Here is a 19507-nt window from a genome sequence, read left to right on the forward strand (position 1 = left end):
GGTTAGAGAGAAACAGAGAGAGAGAGAGACGCTGTAGTTTTGAAACATGTGAAGGATATGTAGACACCCGATTTTAAGTAAGGTGCTACATCTCTGTCGAGGGAATAAGTAACCTTAAATGTATCAAAACTACACTATACTCTTAGAAAAAAGGGTTCCAAAAGGGTTAAACCTGCATAATTTTTTTTTCTTCAAAACGTTCTCCAAAGGGGACAGCCGAAGAACCCTTTAAGGTTCTAAATAGCACTTTTTTTCTAAGAGGGTATAAACTGGCTGATCGAGTGGACAGCCCATATCATAACAATGCTATTGTACTGTCATACTGCAAGGTTGATATTAAATCTCTTGAATTAATTTAATATTATATGCAGTTCTCAAGGAAACCCACTCTTAATCCTTTCCACTCTTAATCCTTTCACCTCAGAGTTCCAGGACTAAGAGGCATGAGATTACTAAGGGCAGACGCAAAAGACCCTATCGTCCTGGAGTCTTGGCTGCATTTTCCGAACTAGCTGTTCCTGTAAGTTACGTGTACCCGACAATCGTCCATATAAGGGAACGCTAGAGGTTTACATGATAGTATATGTATCTGATTGTATTAATCCTTTACTGCCATACGTACAAAAAAAATGTATCTTTGCATTCAGCCTTACAGATCCTCAGCATAGAAGAAGACGGTACTGAGACACAGGACAAGGCCATGGAGAGAAACCCACCGCTGAAACTTGCTTTATTTTGGGTCATAAGTGAAATAAGCATGAAAAAAACATGTGGTATCGACAGTAAAACACTCAGTCCTGCTTTATTTGAAGTGCATCTTGAGAAAGCTTTTTTTTTTAACGGTCATATAGGCTTCATAAGCACTGCATAAATAGGTCACAAATAATCTATAACTCATTTCATGCTCGATAAAATATTTCCAAATGTGATTTCTAAATGTGAACAAATAAATGCATGGTTATGTCACACAGTTATGCCACATTATGAATCTTTATAGAGCAAGATATAAGGTTATAGATGATATGTGAAGCATCTATGTGGGGCTTTATGAAGCCTTCATAAGATGCATTTCAAATAAACTTTAATTTACTTTTTTTTCAGTTTTCCAGCAATGGAATTATAAATAAAACTCTACCGCGCTATGGACTGGACTAAGCCATTCACTCATTTCTGAATGTTCTGTAAGACAAATCACATTGGGGTCACCAAACTTGTAGGTGATGTTATGTTCCTGGAATCGACTCTGTATTTTAATGTTATTCAGAGCCTTAAATCACAGTTAAAACAAATGAAACAAAAATGTCAAGACACAATGTATTTGCTTCAGTAGTCAATCTTTTCACAATTTCTCGATATTCTCTGTCAAATGCTCAATGTTACTGCATATTTTACCATAGCAAACCTTTCAACAGTTGTATATGTCTGTTCTACTAAATAAAAATGTTAGATCTAGGACATGAACACAATCCAGTTTATTCCTACTGTTGTTATTACGAGAGATTTGACTCAATCCAGAAGACATTAAAACCCCAGATGTTTTGATTTTTGAAAAGGTCATCATGGACGTTTGCAATGTCTCCACAAGTTCCAATCAACAGTTGAAACTTAGATGGATTTAGGGAGGCAGCGAGAGAATATACACATGTTGAAAACAGAGTTAGAAGACCAGCTGTCTGCAACTTTTAACAGAGCAGTGAATCACCACAGTGCTGTCTTTGGGCGGTGCCGCATTAGACTGGAATCCAAGCTGATATGCTCTGTTTAACCAGTGGATCAGTTCAGATCCCAGACTAGTGCAATGTAGACACTTGGCCAAAGAGCAGATCCTTAGCAGATAAATATTTACAGAACAACATACATCAGCCAAACCTTGATGGAAATGTACAGAAAAATGTACTCCCACAGATAAAGACTTAATCCAATATCAACAAACACTTGTACTGAATTTTGAGTCCTGAACTCTTTGATCCTCCCCCATATCCATCCTTAAAAATGCAATCCTAGCTCATAGGCCAAAACATAAACTCAGCAAAAAAAGAAACGTCCTCTCACTATCAACTGCATTTATTTTCAGCAAACTTAACGTGTAAAGATTTGCATGAACATAACAAGATTGATCAACTGAGACATAAACTGAACAAGTTCCACAGACATATGACTAACAGAAATGGAATAATGTGTCCCGGAACAAAGGGGGGTCAAAATCAAAAGTAACAGTCAGTATCTGGTGTGGCCACCAGCTGCATTAAGTACTGCAGTGCATCTCCTCCTCATGGACTGCACCAGATTTGCCAGTTCTTTCTGTGAGATGTTACCCCACTCTTCCACCAAGGCACCTGCAAGTTCCCGGATATTTCTGGGGTGAATGGCCCGAGCCCTCACCCTCCGATCTAACAGGTTCCAGACGTGCTCAATGGGATTGAGATCCAGGTTCTTCGCTGGCCATGGCAGAACACTGACATTCCTGTCTTGCAGGAAATCACGCACAGAACGGGCAGTATGGCTGGTGGCATTGTCATGCTGGAGGGTCATGTCAGGATGAGCCTGCAGGAAGGGTACCACATGAGGGAGGAGGATGTCTTTCCTGTAACGCACAGATTGCCTGCAATGACAACAAGCTCAGTCCGATGATGCTGTGACACACCTACCCACACAATGACGGACCCTCCACCTCCAAATCGATCCCGCTCCAGAATACAGACCTCGGTGTAACGCTCATTCCTTTGACGATAAACGTGAATCTGACCATCACCCCTGGAGAGACAAAACCGCGACTCGTCAGTGAAGAGCACTTTTTGCCAGTCCTGTCTGATCCAGTGACAGTGGTTTTATGCCCATAGGCAACGTTGTTGCCGGTGGTGTCTAGTGAGGACCTGCCTTACAACAGGCCTACAAGCCCTCAGTCCAGCCTCTCCCAGCCTATTGCGGACAGTCTGACTACTGATGGTGGGATTGTGCGTTCCTGGTGTAACTCGGACAGTTGTTGCCATCCTGTACCTGTCCCACAGGTGTGATGTTCGGATGTACCAATCCTGTGCAGGTGTTGTTACATGTGGTCTGCCACTGCGAGGATGATCAGCTGTTCGTCCTGTCTCCCTGTAGCGCTGTCTTAGGCGTCTCACAGTACGGACATTGCAATTTATTGCCCTGGCCACATCTGCAGTCCTCAAACCTCCTTGCAACATTCCTAAGGCACATTCCCACAGATGAGCAGGAACCCTGGGCATCTTTCTTTTGGTGTTTTTCAGAGTCAGTAGAAAGGCCTCTTTAGTGTCCTAAGTTTTCATAACTGTGACCTTAATTGCCTACCGTCTGTAAGCTGTTAGGGTCTTAACGACCGTTCCACAGGTGCATGTTCATTAATTGTTTATGGTTCAATGAACAAGCATTGGAAACAGTGTTTAAACCCTTTACAATGAAGATCTGTGAAGTTATTTGGAGTTTTACTAATTGTCTTTGAAAGACAGGGTCCTGAAAAGGGGCCGTTTCTTTTTTTGAGTTTACATACATCAATAATATCAATATTGTAATATTATGGCATTGTACTGCTTAACTCTATTCCGTTATTATTCCATTGCACTTTACAATGCTATACAACTGTGGTTTATTTTCTGTGAATTGTTTTTCTGTGTCCTTACTCACAGGAAAGAAATATTTTGTTTTCTCCAAACAAGACAAAAACTTTGACAACTTTTCACAAAGTAAAAAATTGCGCTTGTGTAGCCTACAACTTAGTGTGAAAGCTTTGACATCCCTGTCAGCTAGCACGTAGATTTACAAACACGTTCACACTTTGGTTAGTTGCTGGTTATTTCTCTCTTGTTTTTCACTGCACTAACATCTGATTTGCGTTTTCGCTGTCATCGCTTCATGTATGAAATCACTTTTTGAAAAAGCTCCTGCTGTGATATCTAATGAAATTAATCAGGTCTTTCATTTTGCGGTGTGGTTCACCATCACTCAACTTCATCTTCTCCAGAGCTGTTCAATTATCCGACCACAAATGCATGACAGCAGATGTTGAGAGAGTTTGTGGCAGCAACAATAAGTTAGGTCTTTGCTTACCGCTACTTTTGTTTTGGTAGCACTAATTACAAGCCTGTAAGCCCCATATTATTTCTAGACACAGTTATATTAGTAGGAATGCTGTACTCTGTTAGGATTGAGCAAATTAGGTGTGTTTTTCTCGCTCTCTCCCTCCCCTCTCATTCTCATTCTCATTCTGTCATTCTCTCTCTCTCTCTCTCTCTCTCTCTCTCTCTCTCTCTCTCTCCCTCAATCTCAAAAAATAACACCCTCCTTGTGATGTGCTTATGAGTCAGAGTTCCCAAAAGCACAGCGAAGGATACGGACCAGTAGCTACAGCTCACTGCAGTAGAGGAGACGAGCAGATGCGGTAAGGCTTACTTATTTGTGGATAAAGTATTCCTGGTGGTGACATTGTGAAGCTGGTTAGCAGTTGATATGTTCCTTAGCGAGCAAAAACATTTGACTATAGATTGGCTGAAGATATGATAGGATGTGGAGAGACAGGTATACAGCATAAAGAAACAAAGACACCCTATGTAATGTCATATACTTTCCCCAAATGTGTAGAGTAAATCCAGGTGAATGTTTTTCAGCTTTATTTATTTATTTAATTTCCCGAAATGCTATATCCACCAATTTGTATGTGTTCATCAGAAATGACTTCGATTTTTTTATGATTAGATTTTTGTACAAAAAGCTATGTACCCATTGTTTCAGCTGGAATGGAATGTTTGTATCCTGTATATTTGCACTGTGATATGTTTTTGTCTCACCTAGCCATCTTAAGATGAATGCACTTACTGTAAATCGCTCTGGATAAAAGACTCTGCTAAATCAGTGTTTCCCAACCCTGGTCCTCGAATACACCAAACAGTACACAGTTTCGTTGTAGCCCTTGACAAACCCACCTCATTCAACTCATTGAGGGCTTGATGATTAATTGGCAAGTTGAATCAGGTGTGCTTGTCCAGAGTTACAGAGTGCTTGAGGACCTGGGTTGGGAAACACGGTGCTAAATGACAAAAATGTCAAATGTAAATGTTTTACATGCAGACCTCATACTACTGTATTGACAAAATCGTATATTTTATATATATCGATGTCACAAATGTATCATTTGCTAATTCCTTTGTTGAAAATGTAGTTATTTGTTACATTTGACTGTGTAAAAACCTAGCAGTACAACTCATTTCTCTGAGAGTGGGGTGGATATATAGCATTTAGCAGAGAAACATGATTATTTGTCTCTGAAATGAAACCACCAAGTGATAGATTTTAAACAAAAACAGCCGATTAGATAGCGGAAAAAACACACCAATCTGTTAAAAGCTAACATTTCTGAAAATGTATATATAGGGTTTTGGTGAGAAACTCTTTATTTTTAGTGTCTGTTATTATTGGTCCATCACAGGTGAGAATGTCTGGGATGGGCATAACACACACATACCCTACTGGATGATACACATATTACACCTGTTACCTTTAACATTACATTTAATTTGTGGTTCTTTTAACTCCTCTATGTTACCTATTCTCCTAGTGCACTTAGATAGCCATGAGACACAAGAGTTTAACCCCACCTTTCTGCCTGTATGAGTAAGAAGTTAGATCACATTCACACATTTTACAGCCCCCAATGATTTTGTAACCTCATGAGGTAAAAGACGCAACGGAAAGAGCTGGAATGGATTGAGCAAATGGAATTTCAATAGCGTCTCCACCTGGACCCGTGGAATGTGCGTGTGTGTGTGTGTGTGTGTTCGTTCATCCTCCTCTGAATGTGCACTGGACTGGGTCAGAGTGAGATCCCATAGAGATCACACAGGGTTTAAAGCAAGAAGAGGAAAAAGCAAAGTGATTGTGGAGTGACTGTAGCCCAAACTTTGTCTCTGGTCTCCATATAATCACTCTCTGCCTGTTGTAATTCTTGCTTTTTATGCCTTGCATTTTATTTTACTGTATCTGTTTTACTGTAAAATCCATTGAGATGGATCCACTTTCAATGAAAGGTGCATTTAAAATAAATCAGTGCACTATTGAGACCAGGTAACTTGGTGAAGCATCCCAGTTATCAGAAAGGATCTCACACGAAAAGACTAGTAGATTCATGCTCTTCTCTGCATCTCAAAACCACATTTTGTTTCGACACCCACTCTTGGGTGTGACAAACCGTTGTCCCCACACACAAACAACTCAGGGAAATAGAGGTGTTAACATTCCTTTCTTTTTCGTTTCCATTTCAATGTATACTGAACAAAAATATAAATACAACAAGTATTGTTCCTATGTGTCATGACCTGAAATTAAAGATCCCATAAATGTTCTATATGTACAAAGATCTTATTTCTCTAAATTGTTGTGCACAAATTTGTTTACATCCCTGTTAGTGAGCATTTCTCCTTTGCCAAATGAATCCATCCACCTGAAAGGTGTAGCATATCAAGAAGTTGATTAAACAGCATGGTCATTACACAGGTCATTACACCTTGTGCTGGGGACAATAAAAGGCCACTCTAAAATCTGCAGTTTTGTCACAAAACACAATGCCACAGATGTCGCAAGTTTAAAATGTTTTTATTTATTTTTTACCTCCAATTTTGTGGTATCCAATTGTTTAGTAGCTACTATCTTGTCTCATCATGCGTCCTCCGACAACCCGACCAAGCCGCACTGCTTCTTAACACAGCGCGCATCCAACCCAGAAGCCAGCCGCACCAATGTGTCGGAGGAAACACCGTGCACCTGGCAACCTTGGTTAGCACCTGGCTCGCCACAGGAGTCACTGGTGCGCGATGAGACAAGGATATCCCTACCGGCCAACCCCTCCCTAACACAGACAATGCTAGGCCAATTGTGCGTCACCCCACGGACCTCCCGGTCGCGGCTGGTTACGACAGAGCCTGGGCGCGAACCCAGAGTCTCTGGTGGCACAGCTGGCACTGCAGTACAGCACACTGGCACACTGCGCCACCCGGGAGGCCCTTGATGTTGCAAGTTTTGAGGGAGTGTGCACTTGGCATGCTGACTGCAGGAATGTGCACCAGAGCTGTTGCCAGATAACTAAATGTTAATTTCTCTACCGCCTCAAATGTCATTTTAGAAAATTTGGCAGTACATCCAACCGGCCTCAGGACCTCCATATTTGGCTTCTTCACCTGCAAAATCATCTGAGACCAGTCACCCGGACAGCTGATGAAATTGTGGGTTGGCACAACCAAATGACTTCTGCACAAACTGTCAGAAGCTCATCTGCATGCTCGTCATCCTCACCAGGGTCTTGATCTTACTTCAGTTTGGTGTCATAACCAATGTCAGTGGGCAAATACTCACCTTTGATGGTCACTGGCACACTGGAGAAGTGTGGTCTTCACTGATGAATCTCGGTTTCAACTGTAAATTGGGCTCCCAAGTGGTGCAGCGGTCTAAGGCACTGCATCTTAGTGTTAGAGGCATCACTACAGGCCCTGGTTTGATTCCAGGCTGTATCACAACAGGCCATGATTTGGAATCCCATAGGGCGGTGCATAATTGGTCCAGCGTTGTCCCGGGTTAGGGTTTGGCTGGAGTAGGCCGTCATTGTAAATAAGAATTTGTTCTTAACTGACTTGCCTAGTTAAAAAATGTAAATACCGGGAAGATGGCAGACAGCGTGTATGATGTCGTGTGGGCGAGAGGTTTGCCAATGTCAACGTTGTGAACAGAGTGTCCCATGGTGGAGGTGGGGTTATGGTATGGACAGGCATAAACTACGGACAACAAACAGAATTGCAATTTATGGTTGGAAATTTGAATGCACAGAGATAACGTGGTGAGATCCTGAGGCCCATTGTCGTGCCATTTGTCCGCCGCCATCACCTCATATATCAGCAAGATAATGCACGGCCCCATGTTGAAAGGATCTGTACACAGTTGCTGGAAGCTGAAAATGTCCCTCTTCCTCCAAGGCCTTTATACTCACCAGACATGTCCCCATTGAGCATGTTTGGGATGCTCTGGATCAACGTGTACGACAGCGCATTCCAGTTCCCGCCAACATCCAGCAACTTCGCACAGCCATTGAAGAGGAGTGGGACAGCATTCCCCAGGCCAAAATCAGGCTGATCAACTCTATGCGAAGGAGATGTGTTGCGCTGCATGAGGCAAATGGTGGTCACACCAAATACGGACTGGTTTTCTGATCCACGTCCCAACTTTTTTTTTAAGGTATCTGTAACCAAAAGATGCATACCTGTATTCCCAGTAAATGAGCTGTAACTCACTAAAATCTTTGAAATTGTTGCATGTTGAGTTTATATTTTTGTTCAATGTAATTTAATTTGATCTGAATTTGCTGCACAGACCGGGTTGAACAAGGTGAATTCCTTTAAAGACCCTCTGTACTACTGACTTCCAGTGCTCTATCGTAATCTTCCTGCTTTGTCCTACAGATACAGATATTCCTCCAGTATGGATCTGACCGAAGAGGATGACTATGATTACCACAACAACCTCACCCTGAACTACAGCTACGAGGACTATCACACCGTGTGTGAGAAGGCTGACGTGCGCTCCTTCGCTGGCCTCTTCCTCCCTGTGGTGTACACAGCCTGTGTGGTGGTGGGGCTAGCAGGGAACTCCCTGGTGCTAGCTGTGTACGCCTACCACAAATGTCTGAGAAGAACCATGACGGAAGCCTTCCTAGCCCACTTGGCCGTAGCCGACCTCCTCCTCCTCCTCACCCTGCCCTTCTGGGCTGCAGACGCGGCGCTGGGCTGGGAGCTGGGCCTGCCTCTCTGTAAGCTGGTCTCGGCTTGCTACGCCATCAACTTCACCTGCTGCATGCTGCTGCTAGCCTGTGTTAGCATGGATCGCTACCTAGCATCTGTTAGAGCGGAGGGCAGGAACCAGGGAAGGCTGGGCAGGGTCTTCACCCGGGCGCACTGTGGGAAGGTCTGCCTAGGGGTGTGGGCTGTGGCTTTTCTCCTGGGTCTTCCCGATCTTCTGTTCTCCACAGTAAGGGAGACCTCCGGGAGGAGGGTCTGCATGGCCATCTACCCGCCCAGTCTAGCCCGGGAGGTCAAAGCCTGCCTGGAGGTGGTTGAGGTCCTACTGGGTTTCCTGGTTCCTCTCCTGGTTATGATGTGGTGCTACGCCAGCGTGGGGCGTGTGCTGAGGCGGCTGCCCGAGGAGAGCAGGAGCAGGAGGCGGAGAGCTATCCGGGTGTTGCTGGTCGTGGTGGGGTTGTTCGTGGTCACCCAGTTGCCCTATAACGTGGTAAAGATGTGGCGGGCGATGGACTCGGTCTACACACTGGTGACCCACTGTGGTGTGAGTAAGGCCCTGGACCGGGCGGCACAGGTCACTGAGAGCCTGGCTCTGACCCACTGCTGTCTCAACCCACTACTCTATGTCTTCCTAGGTTCCTCCTTCAGACAATATGCGCTGAAAGTAGCCAAGGCGTTTGGAGAAAGGACAAAGAGGAGAAGGGGGGAGCAGAGAGAGGACGAAGGAACGGAGATGTCCTTCAACTCTCACAACACTGCCTCTCAGGAGACCAGCACCTTCTCCATATGAAATAGAAGAGAGAGGGGGGGGGAGAGAGAGAGAGAGAGGGAGAGAGAGAGAGAGAGAGAGAGAGAATCTCTTTGGCTAACACCATTGTATCACATGAGATTCTAGCACTTTTATAGAATGAGGACCTCCTCAACCCACCAAAAACTCCCCTCAAGAAAGCCAGTCTGGAAAGATCTAACCAAAGATGACTTCAACAGACATCTGACCTGGACACAATGGGAGTTACCGGACCTGACAAATAATCACCTCATCCCCACCCCCACGCAACAGCCCCCTGGTTTCAACCTCCCCGGGAAGGAGGGATTCACCCTCAATAGGTTCAGGACTGGCCACGGCCCATACCTCGCCAACCTCCACCAATGGGGCATGAAAGAAAGCCCACTATATGCCTGTGGGGTGGTGCAAACCCTGCACCACATTCTTGAAGTCTGTCCAATCTACAAACTCAGCAGAGGCCTCCTCACCCTTAACACAGCGGGACTGGAAGCAATCACTTGGCTAAAAGATCTGATTCATAATCTTGCTTCAGTGTATTAAGAAGCTATCAGTGCTGTATAACCAGATGCTTTAGTATCATTAATACTATATATCTGCTGCTATGGAATTATTGAGCCCAACCAGGGGAAGGGTAAGGACTAGCCTGGTCCCAGATCTGTTTGTAAATGTGCTGTCGTGCCAGCTCCTATGGTCATTGTCAAGGGGAAGTGACAAAACAGCACAAACAGATGGGATTAGGCTAAGGAGATGCATTCCAGTTATCAAAAAGGGTCTAGCATAAAAAAAACGAGTAGATTCATGCTCTACCCTGCATCTTGAAACCACATTTTTGTTTTGACACCAGCCCTTGTCCTCAGACATGTGGTTGACAATGACCTCTGGGATAGGGAAGTGTTTACATTCCTGTCTTTTTCTGTCAAAACAACGACAAGTTCCAGATGTTAATTAAAGGGAAATGATAGGGTTGCACAGAACGCAAACACACACACCCTCTCGATTGGCCTAGCATGTTGGGGAGTTCACACTTGTCAGTGCGGCCAGGGTACATTGTAATCGTGTGAGATAAGAAAATGGCTATTTGAAGTTGTAAGTTACTCGTGCTAATAGCAGTCCTCTGGGATGGGTGGTGCCGCTAATTACAATCTCATTAACTCATTCCTCAAAATGTCAGCCACGACAAAACAGGTCAATCTTCTCCACTCTCTAAAAAAACAGCTGCATTATGTGGGCTGGGTCAGCCTGACCTCAGAGCCATACAAGACATATCATATGTATTTTTGACCACCTCCAGGACGTGATAACTACAAATGGTCTAGTTACTTTAGACAGAAACAAAACTAGGGAGGTTGGTCAGGGAGGATGGGTGGGTGTAATCTGCGACCGTCTAGCAATCCAAAGGGTTGCATGTTTTTGAGTCGCGTCAGTGGCAACTGTAGCATCTTAGCTAACCCTTCCCCTAACCCTTATTCTAAATGTAACCCATTTCACCTAACCTGCTACAGAAATATAACATTTACATAAGTATTCACACCCATGAGTCAATACTTTGTAGAAGTGATTACGGCTGTGAGTCTTTCTGGGTAAGTCTCTAAGAGCTTTCTTTGCACACCTGGATTGTGTAACAATTACTCATTATTCTTTTCCAAAATTCTTCAAGCTCTGTCAAATTTGTTGTTGATCATTGAAAGACAACTATTTTCAGGTCTGCCATATATTTTCAAAGTAGATTTAAATCAAAACTGTAACTCAGCCACTCAGGAACATTCACGGTCTTCTTGGTAAGCAACTCCAGTGTATATTTGGCCTTGTGATTTAGGTTATTGTCCTGCTGAAAGGTGAATTAATCTGCTAGTGTCTGGTGGAAAGTAGACTGAACCAGGATTTTGCCTGTGCTTAGCTCCATTCCGTTTATTTTTTATCCTGCGGCAACATAGGCGGATGAAATGAATTGATGAAATGAACTGAGACGCACGAAGCCCACGCAAAAAAACATATCTCTTATCTTAAACTGACAGATTTTGATGGGGATTTTATTATGTTTCATAGATTGACGCACCGGTGCCAGAACAAAAGTACTCTATTGGGGTGTTATTTTCTAAAGTACTAATCTTGGGATCAGAGGAATCTCTAAAGATGTCAGTCCTGGGAACAATGTCAATCCCTCAGTCTCAAAACTAAAGACACTCTAAAGACCAGCATCACCCGAAGACCCAGAGACATTGTTCGTAATATTCAGTTTGTAACATGTTTCATTTTCCTTAAGAGTGTGGTAGGAAAAATATAACTATTATTTCACCTGCTAAAGACCAGTGAGCCTTTCAAAAAACCTGAGGCATCTGCTCTGTATATTACACACATTTTGACATGATCAGTCGATGCTCTTAGCCAAAACCTTTTGTTGTGGACAAAATGTTGAGTAACATCCCCACTCTTTCCACCCTAAAGAAATCAAGAAATCTGTTAGGTATATTTATTATTCAGCTCCTTGTCTGCTACCACCTCAGAAATTCACCCCATTGCGAGTGAGCAGCAAGATTGAGACCGGCTTTTAAACATTTGTTAGTTGTTAAAGGTCCAGAACAGTTATTCTGATTCACATGTAAAATAGCCTTTTGAGTGACTGAAATATCCCCTATACTTGGCATAGAAATGCTCAAAATTTGAGAAAAACTACTCTTTCTATCAGAAATGTTTAAAATACAGGCTGAGTGGGCAGGGATCTTACTTACTGAAATTCCTATGTCAAGAAACTTGGATGCAGTGAGCAGTGTTGCAGTAAAATCATCTCATGCTAATTTGGTGATACACAAAGCAACTCAAACATTGAAATTGCATCAATAATGTCAAATCTTTTACATCTGCCATTCGGCATGTCTCTTGTGATGAGGTTCAACAGCAGCAGCGACAGATGTGTTGACATGACAACTGTGTCAAGAGTTTTGAAAGACTCCTCCTCCTTTTTTATTCCATGCAGGCTGAAGACCTAGCTAGCCAGTAACTAGTCTAAACTTTTAATTGTATTTGCTGAAACCCTAATCAAATGTTCATACTTCGATCTGGTTTCATCCAAATATCAAATTTTGTGAAAAACATGATTTTGACTGTTCATGACCCTTAACCTGCTCTTAGTTTTTAATTCAAAGTGATCTATCAAAGTGTTGATGTTTTGGTTGCAATCTGGTACCATCTGAGCTTGTTGTTGAAATGCCTTGTTTTTACACTTTTTTTCCTGTACAATGTCAACAAATAAACACCATTCTTACTCAGAAAGTGTATAGTAAGCAAGGACAGCTGAATGATGTCATACTAGTCTATGGACCAGATAGTAATTAATTTACTCAAAATGTATACTTAAGTTGGTGTTTATTATTACCATCAGTAAAATGTTTATGGTAGGGTAACATTCCTGTTATTGATAGGTAATCAAATATACAACCTACTGCATAAGAACTAATTTCAACAGTACATGACCATTAGCCCACAGCAATTGAATGTGTTTAATATAAAACTTTGGTCCAACAAAATGTGCAAATATACAAAATATAACAAAAACACACAAAAAAATATTCCTTTGATTAGGACAAGGAACTAGAAATATACAAAAGCGCTTCACACAAGGCACCATTCTGGTCTATAAAAATTCAGACCAATTGTCATAAGGCAGGTCAAATTATCATAAGGCAGTTGAACAGCTCCATGTCCTGCAAAAATAACTACAACCAAGAATAATTTTCTTTCATTGAAGTTAAAAAAAACCCCTCTATTATACATCTATTCAAATATAACTAGTTAAGGGAAATAACATATTTAAGCCTAAAATATCAGCAGTCACATTCATTTACAAAGCAAAACAGTAACATCCATACAGTTAGGCCTTGAGTTAAATAAGACTGAGTAAGATCGAGTTCCGAAAGACGCTTCACATTGCATGGTGGAGATGAGGAAGACAGAGTCAGTGAGAATCAATACTACCTGACGTAATTACAGACAATCACACTAGATCAACAAGCATCTCCACGACCGGAAACGTCAATAACTGTCAGCAACGAACACCATCACATGACTATTTGAGGTGTTAAATATCAAATATCTATGTTAAATATCAAAAGGATCTACAGAAAAAGAAAAACCCTGGCGTCAACGCAACGCGATTCAGTTGTGGAAAATACTTTGGTCGTCCAAACAAAGACGATGCATCTAAATAAGTGCATTAGATAGCCAACAACAACCCCACATCATGGCTGCATCCACTCAGGCACTTCGCTAACTGTAATATTCCTCTAGAATGTAGCAGAGGTTTTCCTTCACCTGACTCAAGTATGGCTGTATTATTGTCTGGACTCTCGATGTATTCCCCTCACACATGAATGAGTAACTTCCCTCAGGACCCCCATTTGAGCACTGTGACTCCTGGTATAAACAAAGGGTGACCAATTACGGTCATACAGCGGATAAAATCCTCATCATCCTCTGGCAGATAGGTTCAGCTGCTACATTCTTCATAATTCACATTTGGATAGATAGTAATGGCTGGTAGAGCCATAACTAGAGATGACTGACGGGCTGGGAATAAGAGGTCATAATAGGTCGCTGTTATCTAGGGACTCAGAAAATATCAGTGTTTAGGGTTGATGCCAAAGGGATATTATTAGGAGTACAACCATTGGCTTCAGAATAGGCAGTGCACTAATAACTCAATGTAGGCTTAAATTAGGAAATTTAAACATGACAGAAGAACCTCTGCTACGCTAGGGAAAAGTAAAGAAACACCCCGCTGTTTGTACGAACATGATGCCCACTCGTCCCTCAGTAATTGAGGATCTGGACGTCGAACAGATCACAGACTCCCTCATTGTCATCCAGGTTGAAGTTGTAGTCCACCCCTGCATTGGGAGAGAGTCGCAGCAGAGGGAACACTGTAACACAAAATAGAGAGAGGAGAAAACTCAAATCTCACACTGTTAAACTTGTATGTCTTGATGGTTTTTGGAGAGAGAATATTGAGAGCAGCCAGATAGGATCTTTAGACTCTCAGCCCTAATGTTTACCATCAGAAGACATCAGCTCATCTATTAGGTCAGCCACACCTAAAGAACACAGAAAACATTTCTGTAAGTACGCCACACAGGGAGTAAAGCCATGTTAATACAAGCCCCCATCCAAATCAGTTGGCCACCCTCCCAGTTCCAGACCTCCCTCAGCTGCTCTCCTGAGGGAGAGACCTCCCCTCTCACCCCGCTCCCTCACATTCTCTCTCCCCCTTCAGCTAGTCTCCTGTGTTGGTTAGTTTCAGCAGGCTGCACACTTCCCCCTCTCACCCTCTCTCTCTTCCTTCATGTGGTCTCCTGTGTTGGTTAATTTCAGAAGGCTGCCCACGTCCAGCATGGACTGGAGCTCCTGGCCCAAGTGTCCTCCCAGAACCCCTTGCTGCTGGACACCTGTTGGCATGCCAACCAACTGCTGCATTGCTAGACCAGTAGTCGCCTGAGGGTGGCATTCTACAGGAGGGGAAGGGGGACAAAACAGTAGCATGGCATTAGTCTGGAGCATGATGGGATTTGATGCTGCAAGTACTTCCCATTGCTCTTACTCCCTCATCTATACAGTTGTTGATTTCAGATATGACAATAACATTTACATTACATTTAAGTCATTTAGCAGACGCTCTTATCCAGAGCGACTTACAACAATCTTTTTATTTTTTTATTTTAAGTCACTAAAATCCTTAGCCTGTAGCAATCAGAAGGGAATCTAAGATATCATCACCAGTAATTGGTAGGATATCTTCACAACTGATGTGAGCCCTGAGTGAATGGCCTAGTAGTCCTCCTTACCCATGTGTATATCTGGTGGGGTGGAGGAGGGTGTAAGATCCTCATCGTGCCTCCGCAGTGGCGCCATCTTGTGTTCAGAGATGTGGTGTGTCACAGGGCTGGGGAAATGGGCTGAGTCAGAGGGCAGGGGGAACCTCTGCAGGTCCGCAGGCGTGGTGGGTGGGGTAGGCATAGAAGACAGGTCCTCTGGGGGAGGCACAGAGAACACAACGGGTCTGGAGGAACCAGACTCTTTGTTGATGAGCATCACCTGGATCGGCGCAGACGTGCTCCTTAGATTCACCTGGTACCTCTTCTGGCCTCTCTGACCCTAGGAGACCATGGGGACAGTTTGTAAACCAAATAGCCTTTTCATAACATGGTGTCGACCCAAAACAAACTGTTCTGGTTCGGATAGTTTCTTTCCACATCATCCTTTCCAGTACAGTTCAACCAACTATGGTGTATGCGTAAACAGTCCAGCCCAGTATGGCTTAGCTTGGTTCGACTTAGCTCAGTAGTGTGAAATAGGTATAAAGCGCTCAACTTTTTTCCAATATCCACCCTAGCATACCACATGACATACCGTTTCAGGCACCGGTACCTCCAGCTGTGTTCCTGAGGGAGCGACCACCGCCAGGAGAGTGTCTCCGCTGAATGCATCACAGATGTCCTCGTGGGTCACATACATATAAGTGGGCGGTGTTAAGGAAAGAAATGGGGAGAGAGACTGAAGTGGAGCACGAAAGACTGACGTGATAATCAGTGTAAACTGGAAAAACTAGACCAAGAGTAGTAAACAACAAAGAGCCTAAAACTGAACTGACATGCTAATTACACTCGTGTATGTAATCCCATCCTTACATTTAACGGATTTCCTCCATTGAGTTCATCGTTAAAAGTAGGGAGGCCTTTCAGGGACATAATCACTGTCGGCATAGATGAGGTATGAGAGAAACAGACAAGACCCATCTCATATTTCACCTTGTCTAATCCAAAATTCAGCCCAGTTTTAAGAGTGAATCCGTCTTCTCAAATTCTCACAAACGTCCCACCAATAAATGCACGATTCACGCTAAATTTTGAGCTACGCAAGTTTCTCAAGTGACTTACGGTCAGTAACGCATTCAACCTAATGGGGCAGTGCCCCACCACCCCCACAGTGCAAGGGAGTTCATGTTGAAGGATATCTGCTGGCGATGGGGTCATCGTTCATGTGTTTGATGCTCTGCTCCAGCCAGGCCTTCTGGCTGTCAAGCTCCTTCTCCTGCTCCTCCAGCTCACACAGCTGAGCTGTCAGCACCTCCACCTGCTCCAGCACCTCTGCTGTCTGGCAGCCCAGGTTCTCCCCTCTGGGACAGGATGAGAGAAGGGGTTTGAATGGAAGAATGTGTGTGTAGGGCATTTGGATGTGCAGTGATTTTTCACATTCCTTTCCCTGATGTGTTGCATGTAAATTAACACCATCCAGAGTGACTGACTTCAATCACCCTGACCCTGCAGACAACCGCCCAACTCACCTCCACTGAATTATGTTCTTGGTTTTCTTCTCGATGAGGCCCACTCCCTCCAGCACATTGGTGATGTCATAGATCCTCCTCTTTTGTCTCACAGCCAAGCTGTCTGCAGCCTGTCAATGGACACAACAGACGTGTTTAAAAATTAGACAATACTGACAGACACCTGAAGAGACCATTACTGAGAAAACTAATCTTGAGGAAAACTGTACAGTCACAATACATTGGGGATGAAAACCCATGCAAAGATGTGGAAATGATGAAGCTGCTTTCTATTGTGTAGAATTAAACTTCTGAGTACTGTGTATATACGCCTACTCCCCCCCTCCCTCCGGCTCAGAATTGGCACAAACCAACCAAAACTTGGCACATGAAGACTAAGTAGACTTCATACAATGGAAGGAGAGGGAGGGAGCCTGCCTGCCTGCCTGCCTACTGAGTAAACAGCCTGCTGTGGCGCGCAAGTAGAGGGGGAAATGGCCAAACTCCTTATCAGTGAAGGAGTTGAAAACAGCCAGTTCAAACAGCCAGGTTGTCCAGGTGGGTAGTAAGTTAGGTGGTCCTAGTCTACTCTGCATGAATCAATCAATCATTACAATCACTGTAAAAGGAAGGAAACCTTGTCAGGAAACAGACACTGATGGAGGTGGGGTTAGTAGGGATGGCCAGGTGTCCCAGTTGTGATCATCTTGGTCACATTAACGGTTTAAGTAACTTGTTGCATAACATACATGTCCAGAAAACAATATTTCATAGCTATGGACCAATGACAACAGGTAGCTAGCTATGGAGCCAACAAGCTAGCTGCCCTGCTAGGTATCTGCCTTTAAGTGGGGATATATAAAGTAAGGTATTTGATAGAAATGAAAACTGGCAGAATGAAAGTGTGCCAGCACCTAACTAGCTAGCTAGCAAACTTGGTTGAAGACAAAAATGTGACAACTTTCTTCACTGTGAAATGACCTTGAGACGTTATAACACATTGACAATCTGAGATTTGGTCAGAAGAATGACTGGTGAATCAAGACCTTGCTTTGGCTTTGTTCGATTTCACATCAATTTCTCTGGCTGGATGATGGGGGGAAAAACACCGACATAGCATTGCATAAATAGTGAAAAATAGAGATGAGAAGCAAGCTTCGACAACTGACCACTTTCAGGTCAAGTACGCCGTCCTTCGCCTCTTGGAGTAAAGTCACGAACTTGATTGTGAGGAGCCCCAAACTTTTCTCATGTCGACTCGATGCGGCTCCGCCGTTCGGCAGGCTCGAGCGCACAGACTCAGCCATTGTCTCGAGGTCCTGGGTGAGAAATGTTTCTGTGAGCTAGCTAGATTGTTGAACTCACTTCTTGGGTGGTGAGGTGATGATTGAGAGAAATGGGAACTTTCTCCATTCAGTTTATTTACCTCAGTCAGGACGACGGCAAATACTGTTTGAGGTTTTTAAAACGAACGGAAGTGACGTTAGATTACAATTGCCATGGCAACTTCCCTTACCCCATGCAGAGATATGAGCAAAAACAGTCCGGTATGAAGATAGGCAGAAACTGCTTCGATAATAGAAATCCCCGATCACACTTGTAGACGATGTCATAGCGACGTTGGCTAGCTAAGCTCATGCGCAGAAACACCTCTCTCTCTCTCAAAAGTTTTAGAACATCCACTCACTCAAGGGGTTTTTACTTTACTACTACTTTACTATTTTCTACATTGTAGAATAGTGAAGACATCAAAACTATGAAATAACACACCTGGAATCATCTAGTAATCAAAAGTGTTAAATAGACACACTGAAGACAGCTAGACAGCTTTTCACAATCTTGGCATTCTCTCAACCAGCTTCTCCTGGAATGCCAGCAGTCTTGAAGGAGTTCCCACATATGCTGAGCACTTGTTGGCTGCTTTTCCTTTACTCTGTGGTCCGACTTTTCCCAAACCATCTCAATTTGGTTGAGGTCTGGGGATTGTGGAGGCCAGGACATCTGATGAAATTCCATTACTCTCCTTGGTCAAATAGCCCTTACACAGTCTAGAGGTGTGTTGGGTCATTGTCCTGTTGAAAAACAAATGATAGTCCCACTGGGATGGCGTATTGCTGCAGAATGTGGTGGTAGCCATGCTAGTTAAGTGTGCCTTCAATAAAATAAAATAAAATCACAGACTGTGTCAACACCTCCTGTGGTGGTGGTGACATGTTCTGGATTGACAGACCTTCATGTCTTTAAATAATGATGGACTGTCATTTCTCTTTGCTTTTTGAGCTGACCTTGCCATAATATGGACTTGATATTTTACCAAATAGGACTATCTTCTGTACACCACCCCTACCTTGTCACAACACAACTGATTGCCTCAAACACATTAAGGAAAGAAATTCCACAAATGTACTTTTAACAAGGCACACCTGTTAATTGAAATGCATTCCAGGTGACAACCTCATGGAGCTGGTTGAAAGAAATCCAAGAGTGTGCAAAGCTGTCATCAAGGCAAAGTGTGGCTACTTTGAAGAATCTTAAATATAAAATATATTTAGATTTGTTTAACACTTTTTGGGGTACTACATGATTCCATATGTTATTTCATAGTTTTGATGTCTT

The 19507-nt window shown here is 43.3% G+C and overlaps 2 protein-coding genes across 2 annotated transcripts; one reads left to right on the forward strand and one right to left on the reverse strand.

Moving 5' to 3' along the window:
• The first annotated feature begins 4334 nt into the window (after positions 1-4334).
• Positions 4335-12843, forward strand: ackr4a (atypical chemokine receptor 4a). Its single transcript, XM_064939536.1, has 2 exons — positions 4335-4396; positions 8457-12843. The coding sequence occupies exons 1-2, from the start codon at positions 4392-4394 to the stop codon at positions 9580-9582; spliced, it is 1131 nt and encodes a 376-aa protein (XP_064795608.1). The 5' UTR covers positions 4335-4391; the 3' UTR covers positions 9583-12843.
• A 219-nt stretch (positions 12844-13062) lies between these two features.
• e2f5 (E2F transcription factor 5) lies at positions 13063-18345 on the reverse strand. Its single transcript, XM_064928119.1, has 8 exons — positions 18061-18345; positions 16913-17022; positions 16583-16744; positions 15979-16087; positions 15414-15723; positions 14898-15077; positions 14628-14666; positions 13063-14495 (listed from the first exon to the last, which is right to left on the reverse strand). The coding sequence occupies exons 1-8, from the start codon at positions 18196-18198 to the stop codon at positions 14386-14388; spliced, it is 1158 nt and encodes a 385-aa protein (XP_064784191.1). The 5' UTR covers positions 18199-18345; the 3' UTR covers positions 13063-14385.
• Positions 18346-19507: the final 1162 nt, after the last annotated feature.

This window comes from Oncorhynchus masou, chromosome 3 (assembly GCF_036934945.1).
Source record: "Oncorhynchus masou masou isolate Uvic2021 chromosome 3, UVic_Omas_1.1, whole genome shotgun sequence".
NCBI lineage: Eukaryota > Metazoa > Chordata > Actinopteri > Salmoniformes > Salmonidae > Oncorhynchus > Oncorhynchus masou.

Bases quoted from the DNA above. Each gene is read 5' to 3' on its own strand.
- e2f5 (XM_064928119.1), bottom strand. From the start codon at position 18,198: ATGGCTGAGTCTGTGCGCTCGAGCCTGCCGAACGGCGGAGCCGCATCG. The intron at 16,745-16,912 runs GTGAGTTGGGCG...ATCCTGTCCCAG, and splicing joins AAGAACATAATTCAGTGGAG to AGGGGAGAACCTGGGCTGCC. The intron at 16,088-16,582 runs ATATCCTTCAAC...AACACCGCCCAC, and splicing joins GATGACCCCATCGCCAGCAG to TTATATGTATGTGACCCACG.